This window comes from Carya illinoinensis, chromosome 8 (assembly GCF_018687715.1).
Source record: "Carya illinoinensis cultivar Pawnee chromosome 8, C.illinoinensisPawnee_v1, whole genome shotgun sequence".
Taxonomy (NCBI): Eukaryota; Viridiplantae; Streptophyta; class Magnoliopsida; order Fagales; family Juglandaceae; genus Carya; species Carya illinoinensis.
In genome coordinates, this window is record NC_056759.1 from 11960317 (window position 1) to 11986104 (window position 25788).

At 34.9% G+C, this 25788-nt stretch overlaps 3 protein-coding genes across 4 annotated transcripts; all 3 read right to left on the reverse strand.

Annotated features, from left to right (window-relative positions):
* Positions 1-1445: 1445 nt before the first annotated feature.
* On the reverse strand, positions 1446-2809 carry LOC122318075 (ethylene-responsive transcription factor ERF113-like). The gene is made up of 2 exons (XM_043135208.1): positions 2541-2809; positions 1446-2428 (listed from the first exon to the last, which is right to left on the reverse strand). Exons 1-2 carry the CDS (start codon positions 2680-2682, stop codon positions 1656-1658), a joined length of 915 nt encoding a protein of 304 aa, XP_042991142.1. The 5' UTR covers positions 2683-2809; the 3' UTR covers positions 1446-1655.
* A 6863-nt stretch (positions 2810-9672) lies between these two features.
* On the reverse strand, positions 9673-14748 carry LOC122319415 (exopolygalacturonase-like). 2 transcript variants are annotated; one of them, XM_043137479.1, is made up of 6 exons: positions 14502-14748; positions 11778-12086; positions 11390-11679; positions 10593-10809; positions 10029-10276; positions 9673-9930 (listed from the first exon to the last, which is right to left on the reverse strand). In XM_043137479.1, exons 1-5 carry the CDS (start codon positions 14685-14687, stop codon positions 10037-10039), a joined length of 1242 nt encoding a protein of 413 aa, XP_042993413.1. In that variant the 5' UTR covers positions 14688-14748; the 3' UTR covers positions 9673-9930; positions 10029-10036. The 2 variants fall into 2 exon arrangements, with proteins under 2 accessions (XP_042993413.1, XP_042993412.1); XM_043137478.1 differs by having other exon boundaries at positions 9673-10276.
* A 2048-nt stretch (positions 14749-16796) lies between these two features.
* Positions 16797-22976, reverse strand: LOC122317958 (pectinesterase-like). Its single transcript, XM_043135047.1, has 3 exons — positions 22021-22976; positions 21333-21493; positions 16797-17675 (listed from the first exon to the last, which is right to left on the reverse strand). The coding sequence occupies exons 1-3, from the start codon at positions 22842-22844 to the stop codon at positions 16948-16950; spliced, it is 1713 nt and encodes a 570-aa protein (XP_042990981.1). The 5' UTR covers positions 22845-22976; the 3' UTR covers positions 16797-16947.
* Between the last annotated feature and the right edge of the window lie 2812 nt (positions 22977-25788).

Below are 25788 nucleotides of genomic sequence, written 5' to 3' on the forward strand. Positions count from 1 at the left end.
ACGAGAGTATTATCATCTCGTCAGATCTTGTTGTCATGTTGTCACTTGGTGACATCTTAGGAGACGTCACTCAGTTTTACACGCTCCCGAGTGACCAGAGAAGCTCCACTGAGATAATACCTAATCACGGCTTGGGGTCGTGATACACACGCACCCAAAAATCTTTTCTAAACAATGAAAGTCCAGTTTTCGTTCATAACACATGAAAATGTTTGCAACAGTGTAATGAATGTCAAGACACAATACTCAACTGAATAAAATACCCAATCATAGTCTAACTCTATAAATCAACCCATCCTCCAATCCGGCCCAAGGCCCACATTCGATACCAACTACCATTATTAATCCCAACACTTCACAGGCCCGAGGCCATCACAACCAACCAGACTGCAGAAAAAAAGGTAATTTAAAAATATATTTAAATCTCATTAAATTCTTTGAAAAATTGCTTACAATGAAGAAAAGGCAAAAACTCTGAAAGATCAAAGCGCACAAACACCCGATTAATGCTAAAAGTGAACTCGAAATAAAATAACCAACAAGCACGATTTGAGACTAAAAAATGGACTCGAAATCAAGGAAATTCAAGACGAAATGTAAGGGAGAATTGGTCTGATTTACAAGATGAAATGAAGATGATAGTGGCCGGACAATGGCGTTCACGACAAGAGAACATACAACCAAGCAAACTAAAATGAAGCTCACGGGTTGGACCAAAACAGGGGCAGGGGTAAGGCCAAAAATAGAGCACGAGTTAAGGGAGAAATGAAGGTGGCACGAGTGGATGGTGTAAGGCTGAGACTAGTGCTTGAATGGTGGGGGTTCGGAGGTGAAAATGGGCGGCCTCACGGTTGGGTAGTAGGGCAAAAACAAGTGAAAAAAACTATAAAGAGGGAAGAGGGAGTCACGTCTTCCAAATGAAAAAAAAGAAAAAAAAAAAAGAGAAACAAACCAAAGGAAGAGGAAAACAAAAATAGAGGAAAGAGATAGAAGCTATGATAACACAGATTTGCAGAAGAAAAAGAAAGAAACTTAAAAGAAGAAGAAAAAGAAGAAGTTGATCGGTGCAAAGGAGAAGAAGGAAAATTAAGCCCTAAGGGCAAAAGCCAAAACGACACCATTTAGAGAGAAATTGAGGGTTGAAAGCAAGCCCACGGGCTGGGCTTGGATACCGAATGAGTTGGGCCCAAAATAAAATAAAACCTACCAAAAAGCAAGTCCAAATCCAAAAGGTAGTCCAAAAAAAATGCACAATAAAATAGATAAAAGATAAAAAAAAAAATATAACTAAATATTAATAAAAATAAACAATAAAACCCAACAATAAATTAAATTAAAATTGAGAGCAATTAAATAATAAATAATAATCAATATCAAGCACTTTAAAATAAATTCCACAATTTATGAAATAATACAAAAATCATGTTAAATTTAAAACAAGACAATTAATATTAATAATAAATTAAATAGATATTTAATTAAAACACACAAATTATACGGGATGTCACTCCGGTCTGCCACCCATCTCCACCTCGCACATGCAACGATGGAATTTCATTGGGGGAAAAAAGTAGACAAATACAAGACAATTTCACAAGAAGACCAACTTCTAGAAGATAATGAACAGAAGTAAGGATCGATCCCAATGGACGCCATTACTGAACCGAAGAGGTCCAAGAGGCAGGTTCAGGAACGACGTCCTCTTCATTGAAGCTCCAGAAATCAGCCACAACGCTTTCCTGAGCAGTACGGGGTGCTGGTGGTGCCGATTGGCTATCGTAGTACGGAGTCTGACAGAATTTCATGTAGTTCTCGTCCTCTATTAGCTCTTCAGACAGCTTCTGCACCTCTCTCGCTTCCTCGATTTTGTTAACCACTTTCTCCTCCTCTTCAGCTTTCGCCTCCTGGTCATTAGCGCAAACCAACGCTGTCGATGGATAAATATTGTAATTTGCAGAAACAGTGGTTGGGTCAGTGTTCGGTTCCCCAACAGACTCAAACCCATTAAAACCGAATCCTCCAATTTGGTTCAGATCATAACCGAACCCAAAATCTGAACCTCTTGAATATTTATTGTTCAAGTCAGCATTGTCCTGGGGATGATGATCAGGGAAACTGGGGACGCTTCGAACAAAGGGCGGGTTATAGTGATTTTGGTTTTGGGAGGTGGTAGTGAAGTAGCAGACCTCGTTCTCGTCTTCATTGGGGAAATTAACTTTGGCTTTCTTTCCACGGATCTTCCGGGCCTCTCGATCGTAGGCGCGGGCCGCTTCCTCGGCAGTGTTGAAGGTACCGAGCCAGACGCGAACTCCTTTCCTCGGATCGCGTATCTCGGCGGCCCATTTACCCCACGGGCGTTGCCGAATCCCTCTGTAGAGATTCTTCCTCTGCCTCTTCGAGGGCTTCTCAGCTTCTCCACGAACATCACCTGTTTACATAAAGCTCACGCTCAGAACCTCACTTCACTTCTCTTGTTTTGAAAAAACTATGGATAAATTACATTTGCTAATCCCTCTGTACAGTAAGAGAAGGGTATGTACCTGAAGGAAGCTGCTCTCGTTTGAGTGGGGATGAGACATCATGGACGACTCCACTCAGATTTGACTCGAAGGGGTTGAGCTCGGCGTTGGGCAAGGGATCAGAATCGGGGATGAGATTGGCGAGGATGGCACCGCCACACATTCTTGAAGCGTAAAAATAAGTTCAAATCGTGAGATTTATGAAGGGTTTTAGGGAAGATAATATGAGGGGCTTTCTTTCAGACGATAATGAAAGAGTTGTCAAAACTCAAAAAAGGATTGAAGAAAGAGTGAAGGCAGAGGATGGGCCTTTTTGTAGGGGTAGGAAGTGCCTGACACTGGTGGATCATGATTTGCGTGACAAAGGAAACTTCATGGGTTTCAATTTTTTTTTTTTTTTTGATAATTATTAGAACAGTTTATCATCTTTCTGGTTTATACTTTGACTACCAAAAAAATTATATAAAAATAATCTTAAAATTAATGTAGCTTAATATGATTGGTTATATTATAATTTTTTTTTGTTAGATTATAATGTTGTTTTTATTATAAAACAGATTTGACAGATCACATGAAATTATATCAATTTGTAAGTTTACTTTTATAAAATCTCATTTTATCTTTAACACCTCTCTTTTTAGATATATATGTTTTTGTTTCTTCTGTTTTTTTATGATATTTATTTTAAAGAATACAAATGTAAAATTAAAGAGAGAGAAAAATTATTTAGAAAAGCTAATATTCAAAAAATAAAACAATAAAAAGTAAAATAAATAACAAAGCTAAACATCTTGTGGGTAGTACAAGATTGAAGCCGCTGAATTATCTATTGATAGCCATACAAAATTGAATGGTTCTATATTATTAGATAGTCATACAAGTTTGAATGGCTTTGAATTATGTGAAATGGGAATGATTTGTGCAAATTTCAGGTTAAGTCTAAGACAATCTTTTTAAAAATAATTGAGTATCTAGTGTTACTCGGCGCTCGCCGGGACAACTAACTGGTATTTGTATATGTATCCGTATCAAGTACTAAAAGAGACATAGACACTTGTTTTATACATACAATTATTGTACCATCCATTTAATATTTCTATCTATCTACCATTTTAGTCCTTAAAACTACAAGAATATTAATTGAGGAATCTTGATCATGTACATTATTGTCAAAAGAATTTTCCTTTTCGAAATTTACGTATCAATAAATAGTAAAAATTGTGTCCTCCATTTTTTAGTATGAGCAATGCTACATACAGTCGTGGAATTGCAAACGCCGTGCAATCGTTTTGAAAAAGAGTGGGGTCTACGATTAAAAAGTTAGTTTTTTTTTTTCATGTGGGTCCCATATTAATTCATTTTTTTCAAAGCGACTGCACGTCGCTTGCACAACCACGACTGCAAATATCATTTCTCTTTTTAGTATTTGTGTAGATGATCCTCGTGTTTGCATCACTTAACCTGAATTCATTTAGGCTTTGTTTGAAATTTGAATTGAACTGAGATCAACTAAGTTCAGTCTAATTTTAAATTGAATCTAACATCCAAATACTCAATTCTCAAATCATTAAACTCATTTATAAGCCTGTGCACATGGACCGACGACCCGAGTGACATAACTTAATCAACCCGATCAGACCGACATATGACAGGCAATTATAAAGTTGGTTCCCCAACTCGACTAGTACCGAGTTTTTTCTTCAGGTGTTAAACTAACCAAACTATAGGTAGTCAGGTAAGCTCCAATCTCATAAACAAGCTCCTTCTCGAGCCTTCAAAGAAAGCTGCAAGAACAATGATGTCCCAAAGCAAACCAAAGGCATCCTTTCCTTTGAGGTAGCCATCGTTATGTCAAAGACCATTATTTTTCACAAATCCCTGACCGATTCCAAGATCTCCAAACTCAAGACCAAGGTCTTGAAATCTGAAGGAGTGTTGAACTTGGTGCCCCCATTTTAGTCCTTAAAACTACAAGAATATTAATTGAGGAATCTTGATCATGTACATTATTGTCAAAAGAATTTTCCTTTTCGAAATTTACGTATCAATAAATAGTAAAAATTGTGTCCTCCATTTTTTAGTATGAGCAATGCTACATACAGTCGTGGAATTGCAAACGCCGTGCAATCGCTTTGAAAAAGAGTGGGGTTTACGATTAAAAAGTTAGTTTTTTTTTTCATGTGGGTCCCATATTAATTCATTTTTTTCAAAGCGACTGCACGTCGCTTGCACAACCACGACTGCAAATATCATTTCTCTTTTCAGTATTTGTGTAGATGATCCTCGTGTTTGCATCACTTAACCTGAATTCATTTAGGCTTTGTTTGAAATTTGAATTGAACTGAGATCAACTAAGTTCAGTCTAATTTTAAATTGAATCTAACATCCAAATACTCAATTCTCAAATCATTAAACTCATTTATAAGCCTGTGCACATGGACCGACGACCCGAGTGACATAACTTAATCAACCCGATCAGACCGACATATGACAGGCAATTATAAAGTTGGTTCCCCAACTCGACTAGTACCGAGTTTTTTCTTCAGGTGTTAAACTAACCAAACTATAGGTAGTCAGGTAAGCTCCAATCTCATAAACAAGCTCCTTCTCGAGCCTTCAAAGAAAGCTGCAAGAACAATGATGTCCCAAAGCAAACCAAAGGCATCCTTTCCTTTGAGGTAGCCATCGTTATGTCAAAGACCATTATTTTTCACAAATCCCTGACCGATTCCAAGATCTCCAAGCTCAAGACCAAGGTCTTGAAATCTGAAGGAGTGTTGAACTTGGTGCCCCCCCCCCCCCCCCCCCCCCCCCCGACGAGATCCACTGACTCGGTCTCGAATGTGCTTCTAAGTGCAGAAGTGTCAAGTTGTATCAAGGATAAGTCCATGATTGTATTCTACAGGGACAAAAGATTATCAAAGCGTTAAATGCCCTGCATCATAATTTAAATATTTACTACTTGAAAGGCAATATGAAATATTTGTGACCAAAATATTGACATCAATCAATTGGAATCCAGTATTAGAATTTGTTGCATAATTAAATGCTCAACTTTTATTTGATAAAATAAATCATTCACTTTAAGCAACTTAATTACGCAATTCTAACACTTTATCATCCACCTTCTAGAGCTCACATTATCGAAGAAGCTCGACAACTTGAACTACGTTTTTGGCATGCGCATCCCTGTCTTCTCTGTCTTCTTTGCATCCCTCAGATGTACAAGTACTATATCCACACGTAGGACATCTATGCAAAGATATACTGGGAAACCATATTCCTTGGGACTGTTTGTTTTGCAAGGATGTCTCTCGATGGTACCTTAACCTACAGGGTCATGCCTTTTGGCATGTCTTCATGGGTTCAATTCTTATTTTGCAAACACATTCTTGATGTTTTGTTGTGCTCACCAACTAGGACGGAACAAAAGTGGTTCATTTCATGGGATTTTTTTTCCCTATGTGAAGCTGACCCATTAAACGAAGTTTTAGTGCAACAAAATATACTCACTCTCCTTTCTCGATCTCTAGGATAGGCATATTGTTTTTGTAGGTCATCATAGAAACCACGATCATTTTCTTCCCTTTGTTCTTGATGGTTTTCAAATCTTAATTTGTCAATGTTTTCACCTTGCAAAAGAAAAAATAGGGGGCTAAACTCATCTATTTACATGTAGGATCCACAAATTTTTTCAACTTTTCATAAATACATCTAAATTCATCTTAGGTGGGTCCCACAAAACTCACTCCACAATTTCAACTCATTACTATTTATAAAGAATTTAACTCATTTCACATCAACTCAACATTCAAACATAGGGGTGGGCAGCAGGGCTACGCCCCCGTTCGCCCTACTTCCGCATGGCGGGATCAGTAACCCTGCCCCGCATTTAGCCCCCTAGTGGGGGTGAAGGGCAAGGAGGGCCGATCCCTGCCCCACCTCACTTATATATATATATATATATATATATATATTTATATACACAATTTGTAAAATATAAATATATATATATATATATATATATATATTACAATGTTTAGACTTGTTTACAAAGTATGCACTAGCAAATTTAAAAACTATATAAATTTTAAATTATAGTCATATTTATAAAATTTAAATTTATAATTTGGATGTAAAAATAAATTTTTGATCACTTTTAGACTTAGAAATAATTTTTAAACCTATTGAAATATAATCCATATTTGAAGTGAACATAAGGTGGAACGGATTGGAAATTTGCTTTGCACCTCGCCCCCACATTGGAAATTTGCCCCACACCCCAGCCTCGGGATGCCAGGGCAGACCTTGCCCCCTGCCCCAAGCAGGGTGGGGTGCGTGAGACTAGCACCCCTATCCAAATGGGCCCTTAATGCCTATAATTAAATGCAGCACCTTAACCAAGTATGCAAGGCATGTACTTGTAAATAGAAGTAATAGAATGAATAAAACTCCTCTTAACATTTTTTTTCCTTACTTCTCTTTAGAGATCAAGAGACCTTCACTCTTTCCCTAAGGGCAGCATCCATCACCCTCTTCTTCTCCCACTTACGCTTTCATTTTCAAACTTTTTGTCTATTAAGTTGGAAAATAAGTAATGTTAAATACAGTTAAAGAATGCATAAACTAGTGCTATCTTTTTGAAAAAGAGTAGAGTCAATTATTCAAAAATTAGTTGTTTTTTTTTTTTAATGTTAATTTCGTATTTATTCACTTTCTTTCAAATGAATTGCATGGATTTTATCCATTCTACAACTACAAGTATCATTTCTCATATTTAAAATACATACAATTATTTCCATTTCTACCAACACTCACGTCGTTACAACAGCCGATTCTCATTGTGTTGTCGGCATTGCTGTTTTCCACCTTGCTCTGACTATCCCATTATATTTTTATTTTGGAAAATGACACTTAGTCCCATGTTTTTGTCCCCTCAGAGTTATTGTTCGGGTATTTTTTTATTATTTATTATTATTTTTTAATAGTTAAAGAAGTGAATATTAACGAAGTTATGATTTTTTTAATAGTGAAAGATGCTTAAAAAATATTTGAAATAAAATTAAAAAAAATATAATTTACACTAATAATAAATTTGAGAACGTAAAAACAGTAACATCATATTTTTTTTTTTTTAATTTTGTTTTTAAACGTGGAAATGGTGGCAATAGAAGTAAATGCTGTGATTTTTTTATTTTGTAAAATTTTTCTACTTAGCGATTAAAAAAATATTTTTTAATGATATGAATCTTTTATCTTTTTTAAATATTTAAAAATATGAAAAAAATGTATATAAAAATAAATACAAAATACACTAGTGGGAGCAGTGGCTAGCCACTCTAATTGATTACACTGTCTTTTTGTTGGCTATGCTTTACAAACCAATCCATACCTCAACCAATAGTATTATTTTATTATTTTTACGTATTATATATCACACTTTTTTTTTAATTTTTTTTTATTCTTCTTAAAATAATTAAATTTTATTATTTATTATCTATACATACCATATATTTAACGAGAGAAAAAAAAAATTATATATAATATGCCGTGTGAGCCATACATTTTTTTACTCAACTCAAACCGCTTTTACCATATTCCTCTTCATATGGCAAGTTTGCCGAAACCATGTGAAAGGGTGTTTCGAAACCAGCAGCGCCGCAGAGCGCTCGTGGAATTCCCAAACCGTTTGCCCTATGTTTTTCTTTTTAATTTAGTTGTTTTTACTTTGTCGGTAAAATTGGACTTTTGACCTAAAAAAAAAATGGGCGCTGCTACGTGCAGTCATAAATGGGGACTCTCCTTGCAGGCCTCACATGTAGGGGCACGTGCCTTTCTGCGTAATGAAACTAAAACCAAGAATGAAGTCTCCATCGAACGCAAACCTGAAAAAAATCTCTCCTCCTGTACAAAGAAGTCCGAGGAGTGGTAGTCGTTTTCTCTCATCAACATCGCCGGCATCCTCCACCACCATCTGCTGGCATCGACTCTCTATTCCTCTCCACCACGCTTAGCCGCCGAGCATGAAAGGAATCTATTTGTGCTTAAAAAGAGTTGTTATAATGCATGCTGAGATCTAAGAAGTTTAGTTTCGTACAAACTTTTTTTCTACTAAGATAATCTTAGCCAATTTTGCCTTAAATTAATTAGGTCTCTCCATTTATTTTGCTAAATAGAAATATGAATTTGGTTTGACTTCTGTGTTTTTTCTAGAAAATGAATTATCACAGACAAAAATCATGTCTTTTGTAGTTTCTATACAACTTAAAATTGAGTACTGGCAGTGATTTATAAGAAATGGAAGCATCTGGTTTGTGAGCATGAAGAGGAAGAGGAGCAGAAGATTTGAAGGCGGCGATAATTTGAAGAAGATAAGGAGATCTTAAGTATGGTTTACCTTGCTAGGAAGGAGATGAAAAGTCTTTCAGAGTTTTAATAAAACGACAACGTATAAACTTTTAATAAAATGACTGGTTTCTGGTCGCGCGCGAGCAGTCCCCGAGTGGGGACTACATTTAGAACTTTTCATTATATATTAAGTTTATTTAAAAATGACTGATTAACCATGGTGAATTTTTGTTTTGACACTTGTTCTCGTTTGTTTTGATAATATATCTCATCTTATTTAATTATTATAATTTTTTTAAACTTTTACACAAAATAAAATAAATAATTCAATTTTTTTAAATTCTAAAATAATAATAATATTAAAAAAATATATTCTAACAATATTATATTCAATTTTTAATTTTTATCTTGACTTATCTTATTTTATCTCATCTGCGAAAACAAGCAAACCATAAACTCCTAAATAACATTAGAGAGATTGACAAAATAGTAAACCTTACGATTTTGGAAATCAATCGTTCCACTATATAATTAATTTTAAAATATAAATTGGAAATGAAGTAAAATAAAAGAGGATTAAAAGATTTAAAAATAAAGAAAATAGCGTATATACTATTCTTGCATAGGAGGGCGAATAAATTAATGGACAAAGTGGTATATAATATTTGATATTGGAGAAGAAAACTAAATTGGAAAGTAAATAACAGCGCCCTTGAACAAGGTTTGAATTGAAGTTAGAGAATTTTCTCATCATCACCAACGGTCCAACATGGAAACAAAGAAAAGCAAGCGATAGAAGATCAAGTTGCTTGACCAAAATTTGAGATCAAAATATGAGTATTTACCGATCTATTAAAGGTTCTATTTATTGTATAATGTGTCAGCTGGGTATGTTACAGTAGTTACATAGAATATTTTTCCTTTGAGAAACGTAATCGATCATTAATGCATGCACTTGGCGTACATTTATGAATATGTATAAAATTTGCACAACTTGGAAGGAATATGTCTCCAGTATCGGAGTGCCCTTGCGTTGACATGAGAGGCACTTGTAGAACAAATTCTGTAAACTACAACATTTAGAAATACAACGAAAGAAAGAATAAAAAAACGAAGAGAATTAAGGAAAATATATGGTGCTCGCTAGAGATGTTGAAGAACCTAATTAATTAAGTATCACAAGCTGCTGGATTCTGTTTGCCCCCACAAGTAATCTTTGCGTTCAAGCATGAGGATGAAATGGATTTTGCTTTCCCACTAAGGCCCAGCTTGTATTGCAAATCAATATCGGTCAACTGAACATCCGTGCAAGGAACCGCTGAGCTGCAGCCTAAATACACTGCGACAGGTGAAGTTGAGGTGCCCCTAATGTTCTTGAAACGAACGTTGCTAATCTTTACTCTGGATGGCTGCAACATCATGAATATCATGAAACAGATTAACAAAAATCAATGTTTTCCTTTTTTGTAAGTGAGTATATAATCAGACTAATGCTACTTTTCATCGTAGATCTTGTTATCGTCAATCATCCTTGTTGGTTATTGTGCGTTTTAAGTGGCTTTACGTGATGTCAACCAATTAAATGATAACCACTTAAAACATGTCTCATAATTAACAAGTATGCCTGAGGATGAGGTAATTGAGGAAATAGAATAATATATCTCTATATTATGGTAAGGGATCAATCGGTGGAGATAGCCGTAGATAGAAACTAAGATATATTACCGCACTCTTATGTGAACCATATTTCTGATCTATAACAATAGGATTTTTAACAGAATCCATAGTTATATCTTCGAAAGAGATGTCAGAAGCTTGGCTTGGAGGTGAGTTAGGCCAGGTTTTGATCCTCACACCGTTCGTGGTTTCTTTTAATGTGCAATGAGTCACATGAATCCCGCTCACATCCTTCTCGTCCTTGTACTTGCCAAGGCTGCCAACACTGCAAGATACGTATAACCCAAAGTTGCAATGTCAACACCAGCCATATCTATAGGGAATTTGCATTTAAATTTGGGCGTGGATGGTATGAGTAGTGCTAGGTTCACGGGAGATCCCGACAAAAGTAATGTTCACAAATTGATATGGCTTGACTAGTTATGATGTGTTAAATATGAGTAATGCTATTTAAAACACCATTATTTCATTTGCATTTTACTAAATAAGATGTAACACATTCATCATTATTGAATGATAAAGAAATATATAATAAATGATTATTTAATGGTGATGAATATGTCACATCTTACTTAGTGAGATGCAAGTAAGATGATAGTATGATGTATAGAATTGTTTCCTTTTTATTAAAATCTCTTTCTAACCCAAGCTTTCCTCTCTATATATGGAAAATAATTTATACAAGTTCAAAATGTGCGTGCAAGTTCTTTGAAAAAAGTGAAACTCACTTATAAAATCTATTTTTTTTTTTTTTATTTTTTTATCTTTTTAGTGATGAGTTCCATTTTCAAAATGCTAGTTTACACACTTTGGACTTGCGTTTTGCATTATGCTAAATAAATTACCTTATGCCATGTCCGGGGCCACAAGTGACATTAGAGATGGTGACATGGGTTGCCCCTTGTCCAATGGAAATGCAATCATCGCCTGTTCCGATTTTGGTGTTGGATACAGTGACAAGACTGGACCTGCTGATATGCATGCCATCGGTATTGGGGCTATTAGATGGAGCAATTATATTGAGGTCATGAGCGGTGAAGTTTTTGCAGTTAACGACGTGCGTGTGGAACGATTTGCTATTGAGGGAAGTGATGCCACGAATCTCGGCGTTGTTCACAAAGTAGAATTTGATTGACTGCATAAAACACATGCCACATCATTCCAGTGCAATCATATCATCTTTTTTTTTTTTTTTTCATGAGCGGATAATTTGTGTAAGTGTGCAGGGCTTACAGAGGGAAGAAGTTGGCAGTTGGAGTTTCCGTGGCAGTCATTGTACTTCCAGACAGTGGCACCTTTGCCATCGAAAGTTCCTCTGCCATTAAGTAGGAGACCATTGAGGTTTTCGAAGGCAAACCATTCGGGAGAACTGTATTCAGAAATATCTGTGGTTGCTTGAATAGTTCCTTGAACTTCAACAGTCATAAAGCCCTTGCATGGCCCTGCAAACACGACTGGCCCTGTCACAAATGTTCCTTTGGGAATAAGAAGCTTAGCAGGACCACCAGATTTACAAGCTGCAACCCATGCCTTCATGAATGCCTGGATGAAATATTCAACAGTATAATATAGGTTACTTGTTTAGATATATGAATGGTTTTTTTTTTTTTTTTTTTTTTTTTTTTAGGATAATTACGCTAAATCCTTTAATATATTGTACCTTTTAAGTATGTCTCTTAATTTATGGATCATAATGGAATTGAATAACATAAATCTTCAATTGAAAGTACTGATGTTACTTTCAAGGCCTTGAAAGCTCTATATATAGGATCTTGGCCTAGGCCAAGATCCTATATATAGAGCTTTTTGATGGGAACCAAGGTGGAGCTACCCTTAAAGATCCCTTGCAAATTCCAGATGGGCCAATTACAAGATCAAGAGCCAAGAAGATCAAGAAAGCAATGCAAGGATTGGTGCAATCCACTTGGGATGAAGTTAGGAAGAGCCCAACACTCAAGATGGGCTTCAAGGAAAAAGAACCAGTTTTGATCCACTTGATACAAGCTATGGAAGACATGACTTAGAGATTGGGCCTATTGTTGTTAAGGCTTTCAATTTGTTTAACGGTATTTTATTATTAATTTAGAAGAAGTGGGCTTGAGGATGCTTGGCCCACGTATGTCTTATTTCTAATGGACTAGGGTTATTTTTGGGAAGGCCTTGTATTTTTGGCCAAGGGTTTATTTGGAAAGTTAAAATTTTATGTCTTACTAGGGTTTCAGAAGTAACTGTAGCGCGGCGTATGGCACTGTTCACGCTACAGTACCCCGACGCATTGTTTACTTAGGGTTTTGGGGATTGTCTATTTAAACCACTTGTAACCTCATTTGAGAGGCAGACTATATGGAATTGTGATTGAGAGTTGAGTGACCTGACATGACTTAGAGATTGGGCCTATTGTTGTTAAGGCTTTCAATTTGTTTAACAGTATTTTATTATTAATTTAGAAGAAGTGGGCTTGAGGATGCTTGGCCCACGTATGTCTTATTTCTAATGGACTAGGGTTATTTTTGGGAAGGCCTTGTATTTTTGGCCAAGGGTTTATTTGGAAAGTTAAAATTTTATGTCTTACTAGGGTTTCAGAAGTAACTGTAGCGCGGCGTATGGCACTGTTCACGCTACAGTACCCCGACGCATTGTTTACTTAGGGTTTTGGGGATTGTCTATTTAAACCACTTGTAACCTCATTTGAGAGGCAGACTATATGGAATTGTGATTGAGAGTTGAGTGACCTCCTCTTGTTCTTCTTGAACTTCTGAACTTATCAAGGGTAAATCAAAACCTTTGTGGCGTTCTTCCTTTGTAATCTAGGTTCTTGAGACGGGTTCTTCAATGGGTCTAGATTTTGATATAATCTAGGTTCTTTGAACGGGTTCTCATTGGGTCTAGATTCTCCATCCATATACCTGAGTTTGGCTTTCTTGGGGTTGTTTTTCCAGTATTGTTGTTGGGTCTCAAAGCAAGTCTATTGGGGTTCACATCACTTTTAGCGAGCTCTTATCTAAGAAAGCTTCATATTACATCTAGGCTTGATCTATTTAAAAAAGACTAGCCAAATTTATACTCATATAGGAGCCTAAATAATAATACATGACCTTGGTTCATACTTTACAAGGACTGGAAAAGGCTTAAACATTATGAGATCCTATTTACCACATATTACAGTACATTATATTACATTAATCAACTTGATCTTAAATTCCGAAGTCATCGTCAGGTTAAATGGATCTATCGAAGATACGTAGATGACATAACTCAAATCATATTTTTTTTTTCAATTTGGATTGGCTCTAATACAGTTTATGCCGACCCAAAGAAGGCCCAAACCAATATATATAAGATGCCGGCTCAAATCATCTATTTCTAGCTGGAACTGGCTGGTATATATAGTACTATTTGTAACGATCCAATAAAAATTCAAATCATACATTTGTGATTGGAATTAGTTGATCTACTACCATTTATGATGATCCAAGGAAAGCCAAACTATGTCTAGACCTATACTTTAAAAAGACAAATCAATGTTACAAATGTAATCCTTTGGAGCTGTCATGATAAAGGATTTGAGCTTTTTCCTTCTTAAAAATATGGAATGTTGTTCACCGGCCACCTTAATTCCCACACATTTAAACACAATTTGGGGTTATTTTAATTATTGGGGTATTCCAATTATTTGTGTCTAATATTGGTTAGTTAGTTAATGCAATAGACACTTATAACGTTAACAAAACAAAATAAAGAGTTTTCTAAGATTGAGTGCAACTTTCAATATATTTGAATTAATTCAAGTGACGTTGGAAAGACCAAAGAGGTGGAGATTAATGTGTGTGTGTGTGTGTGTATATATATACATATGGGCTAGCTAGGCCGTGAGATTTTTATATCATATCAGGAAGGAGTAGCAGTACTGTCGTTCGAATGTGAAAGAAAATAAATGTTATCGTCTTTGGAACTCACCTCTACATTATTTTTATGGCCATCTGCCTTAGCACCATAAGAAGTAACATCGAAAACCTTTGAACCAGCGCCACTAAGGCTACGACGGTGATACGTAGATGTGGCGGCCACGCAAGAGAGCAAAGCTAAGGTCGTCCCTAGGACAACAATGGATAATTTTGCTTCAAATCTTTCTGCAATGGCCATGGTAGCCTTAAGCGCTGGTCTTACGTACGCGGTTTGATCAATACGTTTAATTGCAAAAGCTCCAGGCTTACGGCTTTTTAATTTATACAAATATATGCCTTGTTTTAGTATTAATGACTATCTATCCGTTACTCCTCAGCTATCTTTAGCAGTTTCCAAACAGAAATGTGAATGTGGATATCCTTCACAAGAATTTGTTTCTGCATGCATGCATGACAAGGCGTAGCTTCCCCATTATTAGTAATTAATTCTGATCTTTAACCTAAATTAAAAAACCTTCCACGACCTATTTAATATGCAAACGTACGTCAATTTAGCCACCAAATTGAGAACCAGAATTCTACCCCGAAAGTTTATCACAAAAAATACCATCAAAGACCTTTCTTGATCAAGTCAAGACGGGACTGAACCTATATATATTATTTGGTGCAACTTTAACAGCTGCATATATAGTACTGTGAATTTAATCTTATATATATGGTATTATTTTGCTGTTTTTGGTTTAAGAACTTTGGATAGCTATAGGGGTTGAGTGATGATTATGTTCTGGAGTACTTGATTACAAATGATCGGATATATATAGAGCATGCAACGACTTCAGTCTGCATTGGCATGCTGCACGGAACGCAAGTTCTATTATCTTTCTCTTCGTTTTTCTCTCCTCTTCTCTCTCGGTGCGTGCACACGTTTCCTGCTGCAAGGTGTTAATTATGGGCAGGGGAGATCATGTATATCTCTTTCGCAGAGTTTCTGTTTCGTGATGTTTTCTGGTTGTACTTTTAATCACTTGGAGCATTCCCATGAATTCCTCCGCAAGTTGTTGGTGGACCAACATGTTTGAGCAAACTTCTGCTAGAATTTGACCTCTTTCTTCATTTCCAATTCTGAAATGCCATCGGTTTCGGCCTCTTTATTAAAAATGCATCGCCATCTTAGCCTAGATGATAATTTTGCTTGAATACAATTTTAGTTGGGATATATATGCACTGATGTCTCTAGGCACATCTAGGCCTATATTCTAAACCAAATCAATGGTTCAATTAAAATCTCATTGGAACCATTATAAAGAGTAAGAATTGCTGAAAAGCTAGGTATACTGTAACCTGAAAGTTATCGAAGTAAGAATACATCAATGCGGAAAAGACCCATTTTAGTCTTCTTAGCATCCAGAGACAGAACTTTAGGTAAGCACGAAATCGCCTCAGGTACCAAAAGAGGTGACCCCCCATTCTGGCAAAGGAAACTCCCTGCATTGGCTTATGGCACATTACCGGTATTCTCGAACTTCTTCTTTCCAATCAATATGGAACTGATCATACACCACTTATGAGTACTCAGTATGAGATATTATAGTTGCATGCCATGTTTTCTGCTTTTTATTGTTTTTATGATTAAATTATATTTCATGCATAGGTTCTAGACTTTCAATTTAGATCTGAAAGTAGCTAGCTCCAGTTTTTGTATGTGGTAATCATCTATCACAACCTCATCCAGCCGAAGTTACCTACCCTATAAGCTCGGCTTCCACATTCATCACTTTGTAAGAGGGGCTGGATGGTTATCTCTAGCCATTCTGTTTTAGCACGATCTGAAAGGGCAAGAAAGCAACGAGTTCCAAAGACGACCTAGTGGGGCCTAATTTTTTTTAAATGTTCTATTGGGTTTGCAAGGCAGACGCTGCACTGGTTGAATGCTGCAAAATATGGAGGTCTTAAGGCCACAGCTTGGTGCTTAAATTCTAGGCCCTGTGGGGATTTGAAAGCATTTAGTGCGGGGATTCGGTCTATAACTTCCAAGACCCATAAAAAAGGAACAGAAACGGTTAACTATTCTTCAAGGTTTTAACATGGTCCTCCAAACTAAGCAGATAAACTACTATAATGGGTTGGCCCGGTACAATATGTAGAAAGCTAAAATGTCCCAGAAGTATGGCCTTCATTTTCATCTTCCACTCCTATATATGCAGGGCTTCATATCGTCCAAATATTTTTACAAGTTTCTGCCATCAAGCATTGGCAAGCCCCACTGCCCCTTGGTCCAGTTCAATCAACAAACTGCAGTGAAAGTAAACAATATAGACATACATAATGCAGTGTTCAAAATTGCAACTACTGAATAATGGAAACTTTACTCCTTCCTTGATCACTGCTCAACATCGGAATCTGTCCCAGAGAAGTTTCAGTACTTTCATACAAACCCATATAAATGATTGTTGTAATTCAATCATATAGCTTCTTAACATTACAAATAAAGCAAATAATCAGGAGGCAATATTATAATTTTCTGGCTTAACGTAACTCAAATTGAGATAATAAGGAACACTAGTAGAATTCAGCCACTCATTTCCTTGTATAAATGCCCCTACTGTGAACTGGCTTGCCTCGGCCGAGCTGTTGATGACCCTATAACCAGGCCATGTGACTCTTGCACTTGTGTTTGAACCCGGACCTCTGTTCATGTATTCCCCATAATAAAGGGTGCTCAATCCAAACGTTCCATTCCATTCCAACCACCCAGCTGGGTCAACCAAATCATCAATGTTTGACTTGAGAAAAACAGTTCTAGAATACTCCCTCCAAGGACGACCTAGGTAAGTTTTAAAGGATGCCTTCACTGGAATCAAATCAGAAGCAGCAGTAACTTTGCAGTTCAAGATTGAGATGCCAGTGTTTTGGTTAGGGTCCTCTCTCCCTTGGGCAGTGAAAATATTTTTCTGGTTTTCATCAGGTTTCCGGGCGTACAAGTTGCAGTTTTGGAGAACAACTGCAGCGTTTCCGAAGATGAAGTCGATTGTGCCATAGATGTCACAGTCACGGTAGAATTGTCTGAGGGAATGGACATAGAGAGTGTCTTGGTAGGCTACAAAGCTGCATTTGTAGAAGGCAGAGAGATCTGCGCCGCTCCTTAAGGCCACGGCTTGGTGTTTACTTGGCCCTGCAGAGTTCTCGAAGGTGATACCTTTGGCTATGAATCCGTTGCCCACCACAGCTGAAAGAAACCACAACGATAGATACAAGGATTGGACGGTGACAAAATATGATTACATTTTTTTGGGTCTGATTGTAGAGCATAGACTCCAAAAACTTTGCAAACATGCCTTTTTTTATTCCTTAAAAATTCACTTAATCCGATAATTAAATCTCTTTTCTTAGAATAAAGAAATAACTCAGATGTGTTTGAGAACATTATAAAGAAAAAAAAAAAAACCCCAAAAAAGAATATAAAATGAAGAGAACGTATAAAAAATAAACACATAACAGACTGCTCGATCTACTTTGGAAACATGTCATCAATGGTCTCCCGTTGGTAGAGGCTTTGATGCAATTTGTAATGTCTAAAGGAGACCCGAGACACATATAAATTTGTACTATTAAAGGAATAATCAATTATGCAATTAGGATTCATTAAAATCATTATAAATAATAATAACTAATCATTTTAAAATAATTTAAGATTTCATACATCATCTATTCTCATAATTTATTAGTTAATATAAAGTGTTAGACTTAAATTTTTTTGATAATTTATATTTTATTTTTGTGTAATATCTTTATAACTAAAGTATTTCACTTTTCATAATATCCAACTATATGTTAAACGTTTTTCTTTAGATAATATCGATTCCAAGTTTAAATATAATGAGATTATATGCTTATACATTTTAAAATTATAAAAAAATATCAGATTTAAATTCTTAAAAACATACAAAAACAATAATAAATATCCTAAGCACTTTCAATGAACTTTTCATCTTATCATTTAAAATATATCACTAAAATTTATTTTTTCTATTTTACATACTGAATTTTATAATATACTATATATCAGTTTATTTATTTATTTATATTATTTAAATATTATATTTTTTAATATATTTTATTTATTTCAAACAAAGTAAAAAGTAAAAATTATAGAAAGAAATGAATAAAGAGTTAAAAGAAAAATGAATTAAATATTTATCTAAATATGAACATATAAATATAGAAGAGGTACTGTAGCAAATATTAGAAATAAAATAGATAATGTATTGGATGGTTATTTTGATATGTTTCTTCAAATTTTAAAAAAATTATTTTACGGAAACAATAATAAATGGACGTTGCTACGTCCTGTAGAAATTTTCTACCGATTAGTGCATTTTTTTTTTAATTTTTCTTTCAATATTTTTTAAAACTATTTAAATATTTTTTAAAAATAAAAAAATCACATATTTATTTAAAAACACTTACTTAATCATTAAATAAAAAAAATTTAAAAAAAAATCAAAACAGTTTTCGGTAAACCCTTTTTGTGGGACTAGTGTTTTCCATAATAAATATCTAAAAGATCGTATCCTCTGATAAAAAGAATTAAAAGGACAACTACTTTACCCGACAACAAAAGCAACTCACGCAGTTCAAGGATGCACGCGTGGGACACAGTCATCCGACCTTCCTAAGCTACCGACATCCATGCACATTAATATAAATAATGTAATTACAGTTAAAATTGAAAAGAAAATTTATTAATACATTTTAAATTTAAATTTAATATTATTTTATTGGTGGGTCTAAAAATTTGAATTGTCTTTATAATTGTCAGTAGCTCGGTGCCTTTCTCAGAGGCCCGGCTTTTCAGTTTTCAACTCGTAATTCAGAACCGGGACCCGACCTCTGTCAACCAAGTATTGGGACAAGAATCGGCAGTACTCATTAGGTGATGCTAAGCTTTTTATGCTTTGAGTGACTATAAAGACAAATTTTTTCTAACACAGCAATCTTATATTTTTTTAATTTTTTATATATATTTTTAATCATCTTTAATATATTTTTAATAATTAAATAAAAAAAATAAAAAAGATAAAAATCTTTTATCGAGACACTAGATCGGGATGCTTACCAATTTCCTTTTAATTTTAATGTGGTCATCCGTCCACATTAACAATAGGCGGTACAAACTTTAACTTGAGTATTTTAATTTGAAAAAAAAAAAATTAGCGTACAACTTATTTTTATTATTTTTATAATCTTATAATAATAAGAAGTAATTTGAGAAAATTAAACTTTATTTTTAATAAAATTACATAATTGCATTAGTTGGTCTTCCTTATAGTAGATGTACTATTACCCTTTTAATTTAATATATAGTGGCCTTTAATCAACACGACATTATGGTTCTGTGTTTTCAATTTGTAGTTTAAAGTGTATTTGGAGTTAGTAACGTACGTGTCCTTAATTGGCTCAAATTAATCAAATCATACTCCATATATAATTAGATTATGCATTCATGATAATTACACGAAACTATAAACATAGTTAACTCAATGAGTGGGAGATTAATTCCCAATATTGCATGGTCCATATTGTCCCCACCTACTTGTTATTTGTGGGTGCGCATGCGCAGGCAGCTTTATATATGGCAGTGGATCTACGTGACCTTAAAAGTCTTCACGTGTTAGGTCCCGATCTGGTGTCGCCTTAACTTTAAGTCAAAGTAATATATATATATATATATATATATATAGAAAAATAAAAATTTTATGTGTACTAACTTTTACATATTGATCTTTTGTATATTCTATAACTAATTTGATCTATCATATGAATAAAGTGTATAAAAAATATGTATAAATAATTGTATATAGCAAAATTCGATCTCTTTATATCTGTAACACTTCTCTTATTATATAGAGGTCCCTATTATTGATTTGGAATATCATGAATATTATAAGAACAATTTTGTGGGAGTTTAATTAGAGTCATTGTGTAATTATATGTAGGGGTGGGAAAACAAAATAGGTAAACGGGTAAAACAGTGGGTTTGGTCTGGTACTGGGTTCGGTCCAGTCTTTTACTGATTTCATTTTTAAAAAAATTGATCGAAATTAGTCTATTTTTGGTTTTCCTTAATTTTTCTAACACCGGACTGGATCGGTTTATATATATTTTTTAATTTTTTATATTATATAAAATATTTTTTGTATTATATATAATTTATATATATAATATTTATAAAATAATTTGGAATTATATGTTAAATTTATATTTAATATAATATTAAAATTTAAAGTCCTATACAAATAACTATATATTATCACTATAGTCTATTATAAAATTATAATATATATTATAATATACTACAATATATTATCACTATATTATTATATACTATAATATATATACTATATAATATATTAGTAAAGTCGGACCAGACCGATCTGAAACGTATGTAACTAGTGTGGTACCAGGTTAGGTATGTAACTAGTGTGGTATCGATTATTCAAATTTCAAAACCTATATATACTTGTTTGTTTCTAAAATATATCCAAAACCAGATCTAACTGAACTGGTTATACTCTTAATTATATGGTCTAAATCCCATAAATCAATCACCCATTCAATGGAGTTGTTCGAAATTAATGATATTTTTTGTATGATCTGATCTTTTGGATTTTGAGTATTCCACGTTAATCTAATCGAATTGACTTGCATTAGAGACTTCGATCGACATTAAAACATACATGAGTGAGGTTCATATGATTGAGGCAAACAAGAAGATGCATTTGTTTTTCATATATATAGTAGCTAGTAACAAGCTCAAGAATAAAATTAAACATGTCAGAGAAAGAAGAAGAGGGAGAAAGTTAAAGTTTTGGAACTAACTCACCTACGGTGGCTGAACGGAATGTAGTCCACCCATCAACCACATTTCTACTTGCTTTCACAATCGTCTTTCCAATTCCATCTCCAATGAACATCAAATTGGTCTTGTTCCTCTCAACCTCTACATTCTCAAAATATGCACCGGCCTTTATGTATATCACAAACCTACACCACAAATTAATGTTGGAGACCTCAGCTTTCAAATTTGGCAAGATTAGTACAAGAGAGTCGCAGTCAGTATTCCATTAGTAAATTAATGGGGGATCACATGTCAGTTTTTGATTGGCTGACTCGTGGCATTAGTATCCACATTAACTAATTAAAGGCTGAAAGTGACTTATTAATGTTGCGTGGCAATCTTTATTAGTTTTCTAGCGAGAGATTCTTGGGATAATTAATTACAAATTTTTTTGAGGTTTGAGTACCAATTTTATGAAAGTTAAACATCCTAAGGCCACAAAATACATAAACTTAATAAGCCAAGTACTAATTTTGTAACTAACCCTTAATCTTACAATAATTGCAAGGTTGATCAATAATTCTTTTAAAGTATAAATCTATGTCCTTGAATTGGAAAGGAAAAGATATTACTTTACATAGTTCATTAATTGGTGAAGAGCACAAATTCAGTAACATCTGAGACTGTATATATACATATATATATATAGGGGATAATGTACTGTATGACAAACCTGGTTGTGCTGGAGTTTGGAGCAGCAGCCACAGCCTCACCGATAGTGGTGAAATTCCCGGTTCCATCCTTGGCCACCACCAAGTTATAATTTGTCCCCTTCACTGAAGATTGTAACAGTTTTCTGTCCTTCCCCGGAACCCACGAAGGAAACCCATCTTTCATTTCTCCATACTCAGGGTATACCTCGGACTCGGATTTGTTAACGCCGGGGGATTTCTTGAGTATGGCGAGAGCATTACTTAGATGGTGAGAGATACTATGCAAGCTCTTTTTGATCACTTCTCTCACATGACTTACGTTGCTATAAGCAAATCCATCAAGGCACGTGTACTGGTTAGTCATTGCCGCGCTTAAAAATGTTTGCAAGTTATGGAAATTATTCTGGGTGTCTGATTCCTTATGGAAGAGATCGGAGATGGTTGCATGAAGCTCGGCAAGGGTGTTGTCAAAGAGCTCAAGGCAATCGTCGAGAGCTCTCTTTCCAAGGGGGTCGAGATTCTTGAGCTTCTGTCGAATGCCGGTGCAGTTTGAGGAGGAGGTTCGTACCTCGGATATTGTGTAGTTTACGGTGGCCGAGATTATCTGTCGGGGTGTTTTGGCGATGAGATCTGGGAAAGAAGAGAGGGTTGAGACGCAGAGGTCAGGGTAGAGTGTGCCTTGGCATGTTGAGTGGGCTACTTGGAAGTGTTTGTGGATGTGTATGTGGGGATTGTCTATGGTTTTGGGGCTCTTTTTCAAATGGGTGGAGAGTAACACCAAGACAATGGCTGAAATGGGCAAGAAAGTGGCCAAGAATCTAGTTCGTTTTCTGAGATTATTCATGGTGCGTGTACGTTGAGAGACAGAGATACTCGAGGGAGAGAAGGGAGGCCCGGGGGAAGGATATATATAGCACCTACTCAATAGGTGTCAATGCTTGTTAAATGTCGTCATGGGTTCAACATCAATGAGTTTTTGTTCATTGAGTATTTAATATTTACTAAGTAATTAAATTCAACTAAGGGCATGAAGGAAATATTTATGTCAAGAAATTGGAGGAAATATAATCTAAAGCGTAAGGATAATAGGATTGTCAGGATCTCACGAGGACACCATAGAAATGACCTTTTAATGGATATGGTTGTAAAGGAAGTGGAGCAGGAAGAGCCTCCTTCGCTACTCGAGAAAGATGTGTTGACCATCATTCATTAATTATGTGATCCCAATAACTTCTAGCTAAATTTCTAAAAATGGGTCCACAGATTTTACGGTTAGAACTGGTACAGCATGACAATGCTCTTCGTTACCATTTAGATATTAGTCGAATTGTCTTAAGATAAATATAAATAATTAAATATATCTATTTTCATCTGTTTAGTCTTTTGGAATAAGTGATAATTTTACTTTATATTAGAGTAGAGGTCTAGTTTGAATCATAACTCTACGCTTTAGTCAATTAATTTAATATTTTTCGTGTTAGTGATGTGAACCCGTGGGATCAAAATCTCTTGAACCCATAATCAAATTAAAAATTTATCCAAGAAAACCAAGAATTAAGTCGAGAATATCTAATCCCATTGAAATCTTATTTCAAGAACCTAGATTTGCTGAGAACACCACAAATGATTTGCTTTTGATAAGTTCTTAATTCAATCAAGAACAAGAAGAAAAAACTAAAAGTTCTCTACGAAACTTCATTTACGTTAAAACTTGTCTAAAATGTGCCTAAAAGACTGTTTTTAATCCCTCCATGAACGCCTAGGCTGACTAACATGAAACCCTAAGCCAACTAAAGCCTTCATTAATTAAAAGATATGGGTTGAATATTTTCAAGCTCAAAACATCCCCTATAGCTAATAAAAGAAGTCCATTTAATGAATTAAATATAGAAACATAAAATAGGCTCACATGCCTTTACTTATTAAAATAAAGAATCTACACTAAGCCTTAGGCTATGCCGCCCCCCTTTGTAGCTTGTATCACATAAATTAAAATTGGTTCTTCTTTTTTCAAGTCTATCTTGAATGTTGGGGTCTTGTTTGATAAATTTGCAAACTCGGTCCAAGTGGATTGTATTAATCTTTACATTACTTCCTTAATCTTCTTACCTCTTAACCTTGTGATTGGCTCATCTGTAACTTGCAAGGGATCTTTAAGACTCAGTCCACCATAGTGCCCATCATTCCCCCTCTACTCAAAAGGATTCGACCTCGAATCGTCTCCTGTATCAAAGGGAGAAAGATAAAAAAACACTGAAAGTGGCAGAGACATTATACTCACCTGGAAGATTCATTTGATATTTTCTCAAAGATTTGAAAAGGTCTATCTCCTTGATGATGCAATTTAGTCTTTCTGTGGGCTAGAAATGTTTATTTGCGCATGTGAACCCAAACCTAATCTCTTGGCTTAGAGATGACGCACCTTCATCCTTTATTGATTTGGGAAGCAAATTTTTCATTCCTCTGTACAATTTGAAGTCATACCTCTCATGAATTAACTTCACCAATTCGGCCTTCATGTGTCCATCCAAACTACTCATTTCATCAATAGATAAAGACATCAAATCTAAAGGAGTAAATGAATTAGAACTATAAAGAATTTCATAGGGAGAATAAGAAGTAGTAGTATCCAGAGTCCTATTATATGCAAAATCTATAAATGGCAAACAGTCCTCCCAAGTTTTTAAATTCTTTTAAATGAAAATGTGTAAAGTTGAGTTAGAGTCTTGTTGACTACTTCAGTCTGTCCGTAAGTCTGTGGATGACAAGTAGTGGAAAATAAAAATTTAGTTTCTAATTTTCTCCACAAAACTTTTCAAAAGTACCTAAGTAATTTAACATCCCTACCAGAAACAATACTCCTAGGTACACCATGGAGTCACACTATTTCCTTGAAAAATAAATTAGTTGTGTTTGTGGCATCATCTGTCTTATGGCATGAAATAAAATATGCTATTTTACTAAATCTGTCCACTACCACAAAAATAAAATCTCTATACCTTTTTGTCCTAGGCAAACCTAAAACAAAATCCATAGATAAGTCTACCCATGACTCGCTAGGAACGTGTAAGGGTATATATAACCTATATGGTAAAACCTTAGATTTGACATTTCTATATGTAATGCATCTACCACATATTCGAGTGACGTCTCTTCTCATCATAGGCCAAAATAAATGTTCATGTAAAATTTCTAAGGTTTTTCTAACAGCAACGTGTTCCATTAATCCTCCACCATGTGTCTCACGCATCAATAATTCATGCATTAAACAATTTGGCACACACAATTAGCTTTCTTTAAATAAATAACCATCATGCTGATAAATATAAATGAAAATGAGTGTTAAGATAAATATAAATAGTTAAATATATCTCTTTTTATCTACTTAATCTTTTAGAATGAGTGTGGATTTGTAGAGGAAAATTTAATTATTTATATTTATTTTAACAAATTCTACCTACTTTATTCTTTATTGATTAAATGGCAATAATCTCTCAAAGTTTTCCATCAATCTTTTGCTTATTTTCTTACATGTTGTACGCCTGCAACCCGATGCACCAAAGCTGGATTTGGCCCGACCCGACTGGACCATACCGTTTACTAAAAGCTGCCAACCCGACCCAATTCGAACTGGTCCATTCGGGTTAGGTCATTATCCTCATCATCGTTTGTAGACTTTGCCCCAACTTCCTCATAGTCATTATCCAGCACAGCCAAATCTTCCCTCGCCTCTAAAAACTCTCCTTCCTGCATACCCTCATTGACATACCAATGCACAAAAGCCCTAT

Excerpts from the sequence above, each read along its gene's own strand:
- LOC122319415 (XM_043137479.1), bottom strand. The coding sequence starts at position 14,687 with ATGGCCATTGCAGAAAGATTTGAAGCAAAATTATCCATTGTTGTCCTA. Across the intron at positions 11,680-11,777 it reads ACTGCCAACTTCTTCCCTCT|TCAATCAAATTCTACTTTGT; the intron begins GTAAGCCCTGCA and ends TGTTTTATGCAG. Across the intron at positions 10,810-11,389 it reads GGCCCCGGACATGGCATAAG|TGTTGGCAGCCTTGGCAAGT; the intron begins GTAATTTATTTA and ends CGTATCTTGCAG.
- LOC122318075 (XM_043135208.1), bottom strand. The coding sequence starts at position 2,682 with ATGTGTGGCGGTGCCATCCTCGCCAATCTCATCCCCGATTCTGATCCC. Across the intron at positions 2,429-2,540 it reads ACGAGAGCAGCTTCCTTCAG|GTGATGTTCGTGGAGAAGCT; the intron begins GTACATACCCTT and ends TTATGTAAACAG.
- LOC122317958 (XM_043135047.1), bottom strand. The coding sequence starts at position 22,844 with ATGAATAATCTCAGAAAACGAACTAGATTCTTGGCCACTTTCTTGCCC. Across the intron at positions 21,494-22,020 it reads CCAAACTCCAGCACAACCAG|GTTTGTGATATACATAAAGG; the intron begins GTTTGTCATACA and ends TTTGTGGTGTAG. Across the intron at positions 17,676-21,332 it reads ATTCCGTTCAGCCACCGTAG|CTGTGGTGGGCAACGGATTC; the intron begins GTGAGTTAGTTC and ends GGTTTCTTTCAG.